Consider the following 18,422-nt stretch of genomic DNA (forward strand, 5'->3'; position numbering starts at 1 on the left):
TGTCTTCGTTAATAGTTGCATATTCTTGTCTTGCCTGTTAAAAAATGTGCTGCTGTTCAATTAATTTATTGTGATTGGTTTAGTTTGCATGTGTAATTTACTCCCATGTGGTGTAAGAAATAAAGCTTTCACCTAGATCTGTACAGGAAGTTCATGGTCATTTTCTTTAAACTGGATCTGTACTGGAAGGTCATGATCTGTACCATTTTGTTTACACTAGATCTGTACTGGAAGGTCATAATCTGTACCATTTTCTTGAAATTGTAGGTTGTACATACCATACAAGTCCAGTGGCAAACTGCAGAGACCCAGACCTTCTTTCATGTAATGTGCTGCCATATCTGGGTCTGTGTAGTTTGTTGGGAGCAATCAGAATAAAGATATCTGTGAGCACTTATCTTTTTCCAGGGAAAGGAATCGCTTGTTCCAAAAAATATTTCAACTCAAACTGGTCACAACAAAACACCTTTTTAAGTGTAATTGCTTTAGAGCCAAAATGCCCAAATTCTATTCAGAAAACAGGTATACACTAATTTTAAGACCCAAAACAGATTCCTTATGAGGGTCATATGGTCACCCTTCAAGAACAAAATAGAGCTTTTTACATGCCGAACATCACATACTCCCAGCATGACCTTAATTGAAGTCCATGTTTCATACTCTGGGAAAGAATTTTAAAAAATTGTTTACTAGAACTGCCACTGTTTCTGAATCAAGGTCGGAAACTTGGTCAGCATTAGACAAAATGTCTCTATTGTTGAAAAACTAATTTTTTATTACATCAGAAATTTAAAAAATCAGTCAGAACTTTATTCTGGACAATATCAAATCCAATAAATAAAGTTACATTATTATAGCATGTAATTGAATCAATTTAAAAAAAAAAGGTCATATGTTGGTCACCTGGCATCAATATTTTTTTTTATAGCTCTACAGAATAGCTTATGGGATGGTCTTTTGTCGTTCATCCTTCATTAGCACAGGATTGTTATTACATACTACTCAACTCCTTTGAGGATTGACTTGAAACTTTACACATATTCATTCCATGGTCTAGTTGGACCTAAATGGAAATGGTGCTGCTCAGACATCACAGCCATCTTAAAATTCTTGTTATTGCTATTCCTCCTGAATGGATGGTCATATCAAGACTGAAAGACTTAACAAAATGCCTAGTTGGTTCTAAATAGAATTAGATGCTGATCTGACAGCCAGTATGGTCACCACACAGTGGCCATCTAGATCTGACAGCCAGTATGGCCACCACACAGTGGCCATCTAGATCTGACAGCCAGTATGGTCACCACACAATGGCCATCTAGACCTGACAGCCAGTATTGCCACCAAACAGTGGCCATCTAGAATGTTCTATTGTGACTATTCTTATATAGACATGAGGTTTTCACTAAAAGACTTGTGATGTCCAGTTGAACCTAAATGAAAATAAAACTGATCTACACCCAATACGGCCACCACAGAGCCATCATTAAAAACAAAGTTCTTGCTACGATATTGATGTTTTTCAACAAAAGACATTATTGCTCTTAAATGAAAAGGGTACTGATGTGAGGTTCAATGTGGCTGCCACAGTGGCCAACTTTAAAATCTTGTTATCACTTCTCCTGAATGGAAAGTCATATTGAGTTTTTGGCAGAAGACTTCTTTTGATATCTAGTAGTTAGTCCTAATTGAAGATGGTGCCAATCTGTTTAATATGGCTGCCACAGGTTGAAAATTTTGTCACTAATACTGAATGAATGTTCATATTGGCATCAGATTTTCTCTTAAAGATTTCTTGTAATGTTGATCATTAATTAACGGAGCTAATCTGACATCCAGAATGTGACCATCTTAAAGTATTGTTTTAGCATGAACAAAAGGCTATTTTGACACAAGGATGTTGTTGTTGTTGTGGGGTTTAACGCCATATTTCAGCACACGATAGGCTATATATGGCAGCCAGTATTAATGGTGGAGGAAGAACCACCGACCCACGAGAAGCTACTGGCAAGCTTTCTCACATACCCACATTGGCTGAATCCGAGACTCGAACTGCCACAGGCAGCGGTGAGATGACAGTGATCCGTAACGGAAAGCACTTTAGACCACTCAGCCACTCGGGGGCCCCTTGACACAAGGTAATCATCACAAGAGTTCATGTGGTGTCTAGTTGCTCTACACTGAAAATAACTAACCCTCAATATCTTGAAAATATTATTTCTACTTCTTCCCAATGGAGGGCTGTATGAACATGGGGTTTTCACCAATAGATACCTAGTTGGTCCAAAATGAAAAGTATTCCAGTCATGCATCTTATATGACTGTCATTATAACTCCCAAGAACCATGTTCTCACAGCTCTGCATGAATGGTTCATCATTATAACTTGGTGTTTTCACTTAAAGACTTCTAATAATGCCTACTTGATCCTTAAAGAAAATGGTATCAAGCTGAAATCCAATACCACTGCATGTAATTTGAAAATCTTAATGTTGAAGAATATCGGTTATGGTTTCAACGCTTGGCAGTTTCAAGGAGGAAATGGTCTTATCTTGAATGTATAGAAATTCTTTTTGTCAAGAAAAGAATCATTTCATTAGAGGAACTCCTGTTTATTTAAGTGACTTTGCATTCTATGTACTGTCAACAGTAATGTAGTCATTGTCAGTGGTAATGTAGTGAAACCTATCAGAAGTAACTGCCATTGGAATGTGAGAGTTATGTCCTCTTAGGACAGGTGATTACTTAAATAGAAGTTCATTTCTGCAGTGATTGGATTGGAAGGACTCAGAATAAGCGGGTGATTAAGACAGATGGTTGCTTAATAGATATTACGTTTATGACACTGATGATATTAACATATCTTTTAGAAAAGATCCCCTGTATTGAGCTTACTAGGTGAATAAAGTTGCTCTAAGTATTTATCCATCGCAGAAAAATAATTAATTTGTCTGGGGCTTATAAATAATTGTAACGACTGTAGTCAAAAGTCAGTAAATGTTTAATAGTATGACAATTCTAGTAGTCTTTTTTTTTAGGAACAAGAAATCACTTGGTAAATTTTGTAAGAATTTAAAAAAGTATACTGCAAAAGTTATGCAAAAGATGGGCTTTTATTAAGGGAAGTACCAGTATAAATTTGATGGATCAGTATGTTAAAATAAGTAAATGTTAATATTTCAGGAAAAAGTTTTACTGTTGCCCATGTAAATTGTAGATATTATCTGTGTAATTATGAAAAGATGTACAGTTGTCCAGCAAATAGTTAGTTTTTTTTTAGTAATGTATGAAATACACAAGGTGAAATTGCATGCTTACCTATGATATTATGTCTGGTTATTTGTTAGAATCATTTTGCACTCATGCATGCGTACGCGAGGGTTCTATAATGATCTGGACAGTTGGTAATAGTTTAATCTATTGCAACATGGCAACTTTGTGGTAATACAATTGTTTTTGTTTCTAATAAAGTCTAAGCTGATGTTCTGTATCTTTTACACCTTTTACATGGAATCGTGTGTCCAACTGCAAAATGAATATACCCCGATCAGCTGGTAGATCTGGGTCTGTGTTGATTGCAGTTTTATGCCCATAAGTCGGAAGTTAATGTGTCGTACATACATTTTGATGATAAAGATACCTCTAACTTGTAGAAAGACTGCTTTATGCTGAAATGGATTTTAAACTGAATGATATTACTGAGTATACATGGTTATGATAACAGTTAATGGAAATGGATTTTAAATTGAATGATATTACTGAGTATACATGGTTATGATAACAGTTAATGGAAATGGATTTTAAATTGAATGATATTACTGAGTATACATGGTTATGATAACAGTTAATGGAAATGGATTTTAAAATTGAATGATATTACTGAGTATACATGGTTATGATACAGTTGATGGACTATTTTGGGATATTTTTCTTCAGAAATTAACCTTGTTGTCAACTGTAAGTTATTAGATTAATTTATATTTATTTCTTTATGTAATGAGGAAATAAAGATTGTAAATGGCTTTTTTGTTGTACATTAATGACATGAGATGTCAGAACTGTTGATGTGGGGTTTAACGCCATCTTTCAGCACATGATAGGCTATGTATGGCAGCCAGTATTAATGGTGGAGGAAGAACCCGGGAAGAACCACCGACCTACAAGAAGCTACTGGCAAGCTTTCTCACATACCCACATTGGCCAAATCCTAGACTCGAACCCATGCAGACAGAGGTCAGATGGCAGTGATCCATAATGGAGAGCGCTTTAGACCACTTGGCCAGTCAAAACTGTCATGGCCTACATATATTATGTGTGAAACAATAAATGTATGTCTCATGGATGGACATGACTGGGCATTTTAAAACTCTGTAAGGTTTTCTTAACTAGCTTACATTAAGGAGAGGATGTCATTTCACTAACAAACAAATTATGGTCTTATTTTTACACAAGCATGGGACTCCGTAGGATTTTGAAAATGGAAATCCAGGGCCAGGGCCACAATTTCTTCAAAACCACGAGTCTTGTATATGGAAAACTGCTTACCAGATTTTGAAAATCAAGAGTTCAATTCCAGAAACTAGAAGTAGGGTTACTAACTTTAATAAAATGATTGGACTGTTCTTCTTTGAACTATTTTATCAGTTTTTCTAGTTGGCCCATGCTTATATTAGTTATGTAAGTTTAACAATACATGTATCACCTTTTTTTGTGAAGAATCTTGAACATGTAAACACTTGATTTTATTGTACTGTGCAGAGAATTAGGAATGAATTTTTATTTTTATAACAGTATTGATAAATACTGCAGGTTAGGGAATCATTAAGTTTAGGTTACCATGGTTACTCGCTTATAAGTCAAATCCAACTGCAGTTTGCAAACCCAGCTCTGCTATTGCATAATGTACTAGCAGATCTGTGTCTGTGCAGTTTGTTAGGAGTAGTCAGTAGAAACAACATAGACCCTGCAGATCATGATAACTGTGGTTTGCAATTAAACTTGACTTATAAATGAGTATGTATGGTACTCTTCCACCCATTATAAGTTGCATCAGCATTTTTTTAAACTGCTTGTCAGTTCTTCAGTGACTTTTCAAACATGTTACATACTACTTGTAGTATTTACTCAAAGTTACTACTAAAATGGTCACATTTAACTAAAAGCAATAACTGGCAAGTGAAAAGTGTCGGCCATCTAAAAGTAATAACTGGCAAGTGAAAGTGTCAGCTATCTGAAGGTAATAACTGGCAAGTGAAAAGTGTCAGCCATCTAAAAGTAATAACTGGTAAGTGAAAGGTGTCAGTCATCTGAAAGTAATAACTGGCAAGTGAAAGGTGTCAGTCATCTTAAAGTAATAACTGGCAAGTGAAAAGTGTCAGCCATCTAAAGGTAATAACTAGCAATTTAAAAGTGTCAGCCATCTAAAAGTAATAACTGTTAAGTCAAAAGTGTCAGTCATCTAAATGTAATAACTGGCAATTGAAAAGCCATCTGCTTCCCTCTGAATTCTAATGTGCCAGCTAGAAAATTATCGGTACTGTCTAACTACAAGCACCACATTTCACATTAAAAACGTTTGGATGTAGTTTAATTCACAGCATAATCACAATTTGATTTTGAGACTGCTTTTTTCAGTATTGAGTTGGTATCTTGACATGTGACTAGTCTGGTTTAAATTCTGCTGACCATTTTAATACATGATTTGTGCAATGACCATTTTAATACATGATTTGTGCAATGAATCTCAGCTAATGGAATGGATCTGGAAAATTTGGGGGCATGAATTCAAATGCTGAATATAAAGATGTCAGTCAAACTTAGATAAATACTTGGTTTATTTAAACCTTTACATTCATAATCTTGTACTATTTCCCCATTAAATTAATTTTGGCTCTTTTTGTGTTAGGCAACCAAATTATTAGGGTTTGGCAACATAAATTTTAAATGGCTTCTAAAATTGTATGTAGGTAACCCTGTGCAAAGTTTGATAGGTGCTTTCTATTACAACATTATCAACTTGGTAATGATGGCAAACTTAGTTCTATCTCTTAAAATGCTGTTCATGGGAGACAGTGTACAACATTATAAGTGAAATCTCAGTAATGTCATGGGTGACAGTGTGCAACATTATAAGTGAGATCTCAGTAATGATGACAACTTGCAGCTCTGTCTCATTAAAATGCCGTTCATGGGAGACAGTGCACAACATTATAAGTGAAATCTCAGTAATGTCATGGGTGACAGTGTGCAACATTATGAGATATCAGTAATGATGACAACTTGCAGTTCAATCCCATTAAAATGATGTTCATGGGAGACTACACATTATAAATGAGATCTCAGTAATGTCATGGGAGACAGTGTACAACATTATAAGTGAAATCTCAGTAATGTCATGGGTGACAGTGTGCGACATTATGCGATATCAGTAATGATGACAACTTGCAGTTCGATCCCATTAAAATGATGTTTATGGGAGACCATGTGCAACATTATCAGTGAGGTCACAGTAATGTCATGGGAGACTGTACAACATTATAAGTGAGATCTCAGTAATGATGGCAACTTGCAGTTCTATCTCATTAAAATGCTGTTCATGGGAGACTACACATTATAAATGAGATCTCAGTAATGTCATAGGAGACAGTGTACCACATTATAAGTGAGAAATCAGTAATGTTGGCAAACTTGCAGTTCTATCATTAAAATGTTGTTCATGACCGGCAGTGTACTGCATTGAGACAACATAAAAAAACCATTAACATTGAGGTTAATTTCCAGGGTGTGGTGAGATGGATATGCACAAGCCAGGACACTATATGATAGGTATGCAGAACTTTCACCATGGCAGGCTTGAGTAAGATTTATAAATATAAAAGTGATGTTTCACATAATCTTCATAGAACTTCAGTATTTTGCTACCAAAAAAGTGACAAATTACTAAAATGTCAATGAACTGTGATAACAAACTTTAAAGCACTGGAGTTGGGATGAACAATCTTAACTATATACAATATCTGTCAGATACCTGAGAAGGAGGGAAGCGTTTAAATCCAAAAGAGAAGTCTGAGAATTTATTATCTTTTTCGTGTGTTCTAGTTCATGTTTGAACTTGTTTAAAGTACAAATGTTTGAAATTGTTTGAAGTGCAAGTCATAAAGGTCATGTAGGTATTTGGAACCAACTATTTCAGCTACAGGTGTCATTTTTGAGAATCAGATTACACCTACCTTTAAATGGTGATTATTCAGCGTATTGCACTTTTCATTGATTAACTTTCCTCGGAAGACCTTTACATTAATGTCCAGAGAAAAAGAAGAAAAACACTGTAAAAGTATGTTGACATTTTTAGATTAGGCCCATAAACTATTGTAATCCAGTATAAACCAGACTGAATGTCAAATATGATGATGTCAGAATAAAATGATTGCATATTGGAACAAAACTGAACATGTTTTGGAACTGATTAGACCAAAAGTTAGCTTTTCCTACCCAAATTCAGTGCCAGTTTGCCACTGTAAAAGTTCACATAAATCTATTATTTTCTTTTAGAAAATTTGTGATAACAACAACAGTCCTGATTACTCAACCATCAGGAACAAGAAGATTTTGGTAAAACTACTTTAGTATTAAATTTTAGAATATTTTGATATATATTAGTATACTTTAACTGTGTATTGTTACTACATGATACACTAGCAAATAGTTTTGGTCCCTTTTGGGCCTGGTATCACTCAACCGGTTTTCACAGCTTTACCACTTAACTAAGCATGCTTATGTAAGAACACAAACCTAGGTAAACTAACTCCCAATCTTTAAATTGTGTCAATTCACTCTAGTATGATAAAAGATTCCTTCCAAAAATAAAGGCATAAATAACTCGTGGGACTCGAGCTCAAAATCAAACTTGTCCAAAATCCTGATGCTATAAACCTATTTAGTTTGATTAAAATTGGACATAAAATGGCTGCTATTCTGACCTCTCGTGAGACTATCACACGCAAGATCCCTTGATTAATATGTGTAGATTTCATTTACTATGAGCCTAAGACCATGATGCTATATAGCTTATTTACCAAGATTGATCGAAATCCTATAAAATATACAATCTATAAATTATATGCAGAGCTCTTGTTCATAACGAGACCTGCCCAGCATTGTGATATTAGCATATTTAAAAAAAATTAGGTCAGAAATAGTTTCTTCAGTGTAAAGTCACCCTGCCATCCAAAGGCAAGATCACATTTAAAGGACAAGTCCCATGGGTCATGTATGCACATTTACTCATTTTAAATTAAAGAAACATTTTACTTTTAAAATTTAACACTAATTTTCTTTAACCCAAGTCTATTGAATCCCAATTATTGAATGCTCTGCAACTTAACTGTCACCAAGAAACTTCCAGACGAAAATCATCTATCGCTATGGACTTTTACAATGGTGGCCATGTAATAAACTTGGGTCGAAATAAGAGCGCATCTAGTAGAATCATCACAATCAAGAGTAGTACAAATCAGTTTATCAATATGAATAATTTTCATTGTGACATCACAGCGAGTGACATTCAATCCGGATTGTACTGGATCACACCTTTAGATTCATTTCATCAAAAATATGTCTATGTAATTTAACATTGATTTTGCCATATGCACCTCTCGAGGCATCTAATTAATGACCTTCCAAAGGAATATGTCTGTATAAATGAAGTGAATACTTGCCACTTAAAGGTACAGTACATTGTATATAGAATCAAATTCTAAAAAAAAATAACCACTACTGAAATAGTCCATGTTGAATGCCTACATGACCCTGTGTGACTTGTACTATAATATGTGTAGATCCTGCACACATTAAAACTTTAGGGACATCTTGAGAACATAAGACCATTTCCTAAGTTGGATCAAAATTACATCGGAGATAGTTTCGTGAGTTTGACAAGTTCTGCCAAAAGATGCATAATAATCTCATTAATATTCATGAACCTTTGCAATAATCATACTCAAAAGAGATCTCAAAGATATATATATTGGACAAGAAATGTGACCTCATCAGAAAATAACATGTTTAGCCAATCAATATTAACTCTTTAAAATGCATAGATTTCACTTTGCTGATAAAAGCTTATCTTCTACAATTTAAAACAAAACTGAGAAATATGGCCTCAGAGTGTAGAAATCCTCAGCCAATCATATGAAAAAGATCACCTGACATAATGTGTATATCATTCTTTATTACTGAACCCAATATTCAAAGTCTGATCAAAACCAGATGATCATAGATCAGAAATAAGGCCTCCATAACAAGCTCAGCCAATCTGATGCAAGATCACCTCATTAATATACATGAACTTAGCTCATTGCTGAACTCAACTGATATCTTGATGCTAAAACCAATATTACTGGATCAGAAATATAACATCAGAGTGGTAACAAGCTCAACCAGTCAGATTCAAGACCACCTCATTATTATGCATGGATCTTGCTTATGACTGAACTTGTCCGAAACCTTGATGATATCAGTGCAGATTCTAAGCTTGAGCAAAATCCGATCAGATTTCCTACAGACTGGCAACATTCCACAGGGATGGACGATCAATGGATGTATCAATGAAAAATCCTAGGCCACATCATAAGCTCACTTGACCTTATGACCTAGTGAGCTGAAGATTACTGTAACTTCCTCATCTGATTCCAAGATCTGAATACAGTTGATGTTACAAAATTGCCAACGTAAAACCAACTGAAAATACACTTGTCACATATTAATGAATGTCTTTAACAATAAAAGAAAGTTGAGCTCCATTTTATTTATTACAAACAAAATAAAAAATAGATGCAAAGCAATTTTCCCTCAAGATATGCATTGATAAATATGAAGGAAACGTCATTTACAAAAAAAACCTTTAGGGATTTTTGAAAAAGTGAACTTATTCATGGACTGCTTTGTTCCACTTCTTAACATGCTAAAATTAGTTAATTGTTTTTTAAAGATAATATTTTTTGTATTTCTTAAGCAGACAGAATATTTTAACATATTGAAACTGTCAAAAAAATTAATCTATCATTTCAAAGATAAACTTGTACATAACAAAACTTGTACATAGAAAAAAAATAATTTCACATTCTAAAATGAACTACTGATATAGAAAGATATAGATTACATTCTAAATTGCATCTTTATTAGCAAATTAAAAAAATCTGATTGTTAGTCTTATGATGTTTTTACCTTCTTTAAATTTCTTTGGCCGTTTCTTTAACAAACTTCTGTTAAGCAAGTAAGTTCAAGGGTAAAATATTTAGATTTTCAATTAATTAAGCAATTATTAAGTTTTGGCACATTTAGCAGACCGTGTTGTTTGGAAAGAGAATCTAAAAATGTTTTAATTCTAATTTTAATTTTTTTGTTGAAGAAAACAAATTACATTAAGAATCTTCTGAAAATACATATTTATGTGGATGAGGGCACGTTATCTTTAACAACCTTCAAACCCTGTACAAGGAACAATTTTGATACAAAGATCTACAGTTATTTATGTATGAATTTTGTTTCTTTTATTTTTTTACCACAAGTCTTTGACAAAAATCACAACTTCCAATCACATAAAAATTTGACAAACAGTTAGGACATTTAAATCTCGAGAATCTTGGATGAACAGAAGTAAAAACAAAAACTGCAAAAATGTCACAGGTTTGGAAATTTACCGATCTGAAAATTTAACAAGAAAGTTGTTATACTATTATTGGTTAAGTAATTAAGAATTTTTTTTTTCTTCAGTCCAATTTCTAGCCACTAAAACCTATAAATAAGATTGGTCTCTAAAAAGTATAATGGAATGCATCAGTTGGAAAGGTAATGCCTGTGTCATTAAATGTACTTAAAATTACACAACTCTAAGGCACCAGATCAACTAAGAAGTAGGTAAATCTTGTAAAATGACAAGAAAATAGGACAATAAAGAGTATGTATATAATAATTCTTTAATGAATTATAATAAACAAGTATTATTTCATTATGTCTTGATGAGATACAAAACTTATACTAAATGACAATTAATGGGTACATCGCTTATTCCTGGCAGTGAGTCTGATATACTCAATATTCTATTTGTGTAAGCAGAAAGATGGGATAACTGTTCACAGGTGAAATGTCACATTTTGTAAAATCCTTGACATTTACTTGCTTTGATCCTCACTTTCTGAAAAAGACTAGTAAGAAATAAAAAATATACACCATTATCTCAACATCCTACACGGATATTTTTCCAGTAACAGTCATGGGAACTGATGACAAAAAGACACAAAGCAACTACCCTTAAATCAAACAATGGTAGATCAATGTCTTGCAGATGAAAGTAAGTAATATATAAAACAAAACGAATTCATCTATAATAAAAACTTGACTAGCTCTGTGGAAACATGCATTAAATAAGAAAATGAATACAAAATAGCATACGGACCAGATCTTATCTCCCCATTTTCAGCATTTCTCCAAAAACAGGTCTGCTTTGTTAAAGTTTTCAACAATTTGGGGTCATTTTAACATCAGATATGTTCATAGTAAAACTTTGCAAAATTTCTGAAAAAGTTGATGGCCATTATGATCCAGCATCAGCATATCATAGGAGAGACTGTTTAATCTGCGTATTATCATCTTCACTAGCCAAGGTTCCAATGTGATAACTCTATCTACACTTTGGCATATCGAGCAGACATTTCTGTGCTTTAAGTCTGAGAATTTCATTGGATATAATGGTAAGCCACTGCATCCAATCAAAATTTTGTTCAAATCTGAATAATGTTCCTGCATGATTGAGACAAGGGAAGCACACAACTTGAATGGACTGATAAATAAACAATTTTTCACTGCCGGTCCGTGTTTGCACAAATACCTTTCACTCAAATACACCTGTTATGGCTTCCCTCTGGTATATAGCCATACTTTTTATGTTAAACTTACAAAATATCTTTTTTAGGTCAACTGCCTCCACCAGTTTCAGCTAATGTGCAATGCACCATGCTATTCGTTAGTTAGCATTACATACTAAGGGAGGTAACTAATGAAATCCAAGACGTGTTGCTAGGACAAAGCACCAATATTATCTGTTTGATCTGCCACGGTGTAAATAGGGTTATCATATCAGAACCATGGCTAGCAAAGATGGGGTAATATACGCTTATGGATAATGACGGGAGCATTTTATAGCAAATATAACTCCCAAAAAACTTTTCACTTTCTTGTTTAAAAAAAAAATAAAAAAATTTAAATACACAAAGGTATTATATGTAAGAACAATAAATGGACTGGAAAGTGAAATCATTTAACTGAACATCTTTCAGACAGTGTCAATCTGAAATATGTCCCAAACAGAAAGAGGATAGATGTGGAAGAGGTTACTGAAATTCAACTAGTACTTGGTTGTTTCATACAGGTTTTTGTGAACCAATGCTTGCTGTTGATGCTGGAACTCCATTTTTCAATAAAGCTCGAATGTAGACCACTTGGACATAGAAGAAATTTTGTTCACTTTTTGTGACTGCAGGCACTGCACACTATGCACTTTTGGTCTTATTTGTTTCCTTGTCCAGTCCAGTTTTACAACCTAAAGGTCAATTATGGATGTTTCTGATTGACTTGTTTTTAAATTTTCCATAGCTTAACATACCATATTCATTGTTAATATAAATGTAACTTTGCGTTATTTATGAGAAATTGCATTTAAAAATATGACCCAAACAAATGTTGGCACAGGTATCACCTCCTTGATAGCAAGCAGAAGTGATGAATCACTAAAGAACTTACTAACATGGAGGTTACAGCACAAGGTAATTTCTAATAGTTTGTGAAATGAACAGTAATACTGTGAAAGTGAAATGGCTAATGCTATACCAATGGTCAGTGATCGATCATGAGCCCCAAAAATGGGAAAAAATTAATGACAATTATTGGAAATATTCAAATACAGATGCATTATCTCAATGTGTTTTCTAACTTTTATATAATAAAGGTCACACTTAGAAAATAAATACATCAGATTCTTTTTTCAAGTCAGAGTTAAAGACAAAAACTCTTAAAAAATAAACCAGTTTTTAAAATGTGCGACCCCTTTAAATCTAACCCTTTATCTCCTAATAAAATTTATATTTGCCTCTCATTTCTCCTTCATAAATCTCTAAAGCAAATGTTTAAATAAGAAATGTGTTTGCAGTTCAACTTCTGTACCCTATGAATGGGGATTACTTATTTTTAATATTCTTCATCTTTCCCTCTCTTGCCATCTCTCAACGACTGCCTAAATATATCTAAATTAGCTCTTTTTAAAAAAATGATATTACACATAACAGCAAAATAATCATTAGTCAAGTAATGCAGGCAGTAATGTTTGGACAACCAATCTTTCATTAACTGTAACAATAAATTTTGGGAATCTGTTGTAATTTTACTAACTTCAAACCTAATGTTGTAGAAGAAACATTACAAATGAACAGTCCGAAATTTTTCTTCATTAACTGACCTTAAGTATCAAAAAATGACTTATCAGATTAAAGGTATTTTTAAATTAATTAAAAAGGCCAATGAGTCATAAGAAAGTATTCTAAGATCATTATACATTAATGCACACATTTAGAATGTACAAGTACACTTCCAACACCATTTAACCATAAATATAGAAATGCTTGTACATATTACCCAAATTTGACAATATTAATAGTCAATGACAAATTATTGTGAAAGCATTACAAAAACTAGGTATAATAAAATGATAAATTCAAACCCAAATATTTGTGTGCATATATAGACTACCCTGACAAATCACAAATCTGTTTAGTTAAAAACCATACCCTGATGAGAAATGTAACCCTGTTATATTTCTTAATAGATACAAAATATTCATATTTTATTGACTCATGAATATAGCAATAATAAAATCTGTAAATACATCTCAAAAAACTATGTATTATGATTCTGGCATTATTGTACTGTTACATTTAATTAACCAAATGCTTAAAACTAATAAATATAAAAATACACTAATGTAAACTCTGAGGAAATTTTTTAGACCTACCATATGTACTTGCTTGTAAGTTGAGTCCAACTGCAAATTGCAAAAAAACCGCCAGATCTGCTGTCACTTAATGCACCAGTAGATCTGGGTCTATGCAGTTTTTAAGACGTAATCTATACCACAACATACACCTTGTGCTGCCATCACATCATGTGATGACAGATCAGTGTCGTTTGCAGTTGGATTAAACTTAGCAGGTATAAACAACTGACAAGGTTTTATTTTGTTCCTGCTGAATTTATTTTTATCATATTCTTAATTGTCTATTTCAATTTATTCTCCATAAAACCTTAATTTATTAGATCATTTTGTTAATGCTACATGAGAGGTCATAAAGGTATTCTTACAAAGCTCTTCCTAAACATGTAAAAACAGAAATAAGAATGTTCTTGAGAATTTCATTTAAATTAATGCTAGTTTTACATACCCCAAAAATAAGTTTTACCAATTCTACCGAGGTGCCGCTGGTTAGATTCAATTTAAAAATTAAAACAGCAATTAAAAACCTAGAATACTGAATTAAAAAGACTGCTATTCTCTCCGTTCATAGTGTGAAATATGTTGAATGAGAAAGAGTATTCATCATACAATAAAGATACCTTATAAAGTATACATGCTTGCAAATCAAACTGCAAACAACAAAGATCTTGATCTGCCATAGCATAATGCACCTGCTGATCAGGGTCTATGTTGTTCGTTCTATCAATTACTCCTAATAAACTGCAAACATCCAGATCTACCAGTGCATTATCTGCAGATCTGGGTCTGTGCAGTTTGCAGTTGGACTCAACTTATAAGTGAGGACTGTTCCAGTAAACTATACCTAGGACCCAGGGAAGACACTTTTGACTTTTGGGTACTCACCCTTAGATGCAATTTAGAATTTTCTTATCATTTTAATATGAACTCTATGAAAGGAAAGTACCCTGGCATATATTTTTTAAAAACTGCCTTCCCTGGGTGCCATGTATGTTTAAATGGAACAGACCTGAGTATGTATGGTAGCAAATACAAAGCACTATGTGACATGTAAAGTATTATAATATGAAGCATTAAAATGTACAGGTACTATCATTGGGAAGTCACATATTCCCACTGGATAACATGGTTTATGCAATGACTGACTGTCTTAAATTTTCTTCACAAAAATGTCTCTGAATGAGAACAACAATCATGCTAAAGGATTCTGAAAACAAATTTGGTGGTTTAAGTGTTGCAAAATGCTGCACTGACTGTAAACCTCAAACTGCAATGGACTATTTACATCACATGAGATTCTCAAATACAAAATAGTTGTTATCCCGGAATTAAAATGAAATAAACTTGAGTGGTAATAAGCTCAGCCAATCAGATCCATGATCGGTAACAGTGGATCTTGACTTTGACTCTTGTCTTATAAGTCTGATCAGAAATATGGGTTCCAAAGTCATAACAAGCCAACCAGATACAAAATAACTTCATTAATAGAACTGGATGTGACTCTCGACTGAATCTGTACGAGATCTTGATGATAAAAACTTATATTCCAATATCGATCAAAATACGATAAAAATATTACTCGCTGATGAGAGATGATTGATGGGCCATTGACAACAGCTGCAGAGCAAAACCATAAGCTCACTTGGCCCTACTGCCATGCAAGCTAAAATTACCAAATCCATTAGCAAAATAAAACATTACGAAAAGTGCATAGGTACATATATATATATACATGACTGTATTTTTCTGGAAGCACCAGTCAGTGTAAAGGAAAATGTGCATAAAAAATGTTAACATATACTTTCTATCCAAACTGTTTGATAAAGAAATGACCCCACAAAATACTGCATGAAAATGAGATTGCAAACAATCAAAATTGGGACTTCCAGTCCCCACTGTCCAATATGTATATGATTGCATATAATGCCCAATCTTGTAACATAAGAATATTTGTAAATTTTGTTTAAACCGGACACAAAAGTCATATATACAGAGTATTTTGATTTTAAATGAAGTTCGGAACTTTTTTGAGAGTTATTACCTGAATTTGTTAGTGATCAATAACTGATATACACCATGGAAAAACTGGCAAATTATTAGATCAATAAATCAAAAAAACAAGTTCAATTAGTTTTAACAACTGAAAACAGATACTGCAAATGATGTATATGCATGTGACACAAAATAATGTTCTTAAAAATATAAATTTAACTTTCAAAGTTAAGAGTTTTATCAAATCTGTATGGTAACAAGCACAGATGTACAACTTTTTGATGGTGAAATCAATATATAAACTGACTTCACACAAAAAGTTCCATCTAAAAACAAAAGATAATGGAGAAAAACCCACCAATCACAACCAATTTCTAAGAGCTGTTCCATTTAAACATACCCTGGGAAGGCAGTTTTTAAAAAAATATATGCAATATAGAGCTCATATTAAAAGCATAAGAAAATTCTAAACTGCATTTATGGGTGAGTACACTAGTTTAAAAGTGCCTTCCCTGGGTCCCATGTATGTTTTAATGGAACAGCCCTAACTAACTGGGCAATGGGTGTGGTGACAGGTTTGTAAATGCAAAGTTACTCTAATGGTAATCCCTCTCTCATAGGCACCTTTATGAAGCACAGGCAAGGAAAGTGCTTGGAATTGGGCCTCATAACTAGATGACTTAATGACATGTATACAGGCAAGAGAATGAAAGAACTGTTTGGAAAAAATTGTACATTTAAGGAAGACAAGAGACTAGTTTAAGCTAATTAGCACCTGAACTTCTTCCTTTAAAATTTATACAACAAACATACATCAATATAGAGTGCCTATCTAAACTGATGTCAATGACGTGAAAGTATTTAAAAAAATAAAATATGAATATAATATTGATTTCATGTTGCATTAACAAATTTTTCAATACGTAAATGTAAATAGGTACATCATGTTAGCTATATCCCCCCTTTTATTACATATTGGTGGGGGAGACAGAAAGGAATGATCCTTTAATCAACATCTCCATGTGACTGCACAGGAATAAAAAATAATGAACTAATGTTTCTTCAAAATTAATCAAGCTTCTTCAATCTGGATTCTGCAAAAAATGAAAATGTCTGACACATTTGGAATCTCTTCTTAGACTAGCAGAATTCTTCTGACTGGTCAGTGATTGTCAAGGAGTCAATGTCAGCATCCACTTCCTCCAGCATCCATGGAGCTTCATCAATCACCACAGAGATGAGGTGGTCCAGGTACCACTTCTGTCTGCTGGCCTCTTTAACGATCTCTTTCAAGCAGTCCACAACCTCTTCCTGAAATGGGTTAATAATATTATGATAATAAGAAAAAGAAAAAAAAAAACAATAACTTCAACAAGTGTTCCAAAAAACATGCCTCACCTGTAAATGGAGTTCATATGATGTAGCTTTTTCAAACAATGTTGCTACTGTTTCTGTCACCAAGCAAGATGATGATCTTAATAACAATAATGACTGAGATGTTGATGATGATGATGTGTCCTGTATTATTCTATACAGTAAAAGAAAATTCTCATATGGACTCCCTTCAAGATGCATATTTTTTTCTGAATTAATGATGATCTGGATAAATATTACTAACAATGATGATCTGGGTAAATATTAACAACAAATTACAGGTTTAGAGGACACTTGTCTGGGTTAGTTATAAGTTCAAACTATTGGTCTGGATGAGTTAAAAGTTCAGACAACTTGTCCTGGGATAACATATATTTACTGTATTACTAGATACAAAGGATATATTCCATGTAGAAATTATATATTCTATGTATAAAGGATATCTTCATTGTAAAAAAAATTCTTCTACAAATGATATCTTGTATGCATAAAGGACATCTTGTATGTATAAAGGATATCTTCTATGTATAAAATATATCTTCTATGCTCAAAAGATATCTTGTACGCATAAAGGACATCTTGTACGTAAAAAGGATATCTTCTATGTATAAAATATATCTTCTATGCTCAAAAGATATCTTGTACGCATAAAGGACATCTTGTATGTATAAAGGCTATCTTCTATGTATAAAATATATCTTCTATGCTCAAAAGATATCTTGTACGCATAAAGGACATCTTGTACGTATAAAGGATATCTTCTATGTATAAAATATATCTTCTATGCTCAAAAGATATCTTGTACGCATAAAGGACATCTTGTACGTATAAAGGATATCTTCTATGTATAAAATGTATCTTCTATGCTCAAAAGATATCTTGTACGCATAAAGGACATCTTGTACGTATAAAGGATATCTTCTATGTATAAAATATATCTTCTATGCTCAAAAGATATCTTGTACGTATAAAGGACATCTTGTATGTATAAAGGATATCTTCTATGTATAAAATAT

At 33.1% G+C, this 18,422-nt stretch overlaps 1 protein-coding gene across 2 annotated transcripts in view; it reads right to left on the reverse strand.

Annotated features, from left to right (window-relative positions):
* Window positions 1–15,887: 15,887 nt before the first annotated feature.
* LOC149775662 (uncharacterized) overlaps window positions 15,888–18,422 on the reverse strand; it is a 66,578-nt gene continuing 64,043 nt past the window's right edge. For both annotated transcript variants that reach the window (XM_089944394.1, XM_089944393.1), the window contains exon 15: window positions 15,888–17,343. In XM_089944394.1, the coding sequence (XP_089800520.1) occupies window positions 17,173–17,343 (171 nt within the window). In that variant the 3' untranslated portion in view covers window positions 15,888–17,172. The remainder of the gene's footprint in view (window positions 17,344–18,422) is intronic.

Source organism: Sinohyriopsis cumingii, chromosome 19 (genome assembly GCF_028554795.1).
Source record: "Sinohyriopsis cumingii isolate HCF-2022 chromosome 19, ASM2855479v2, whole genome shotgun sequence".
In the NCBI taxonomy this organism is placed as follows: Eukaryota; Metazoa; Mollusca; class Bivalvia; order Unionida; family Unionidae; genus Sinohyriopsis; species Sinohyriopsis cumingii.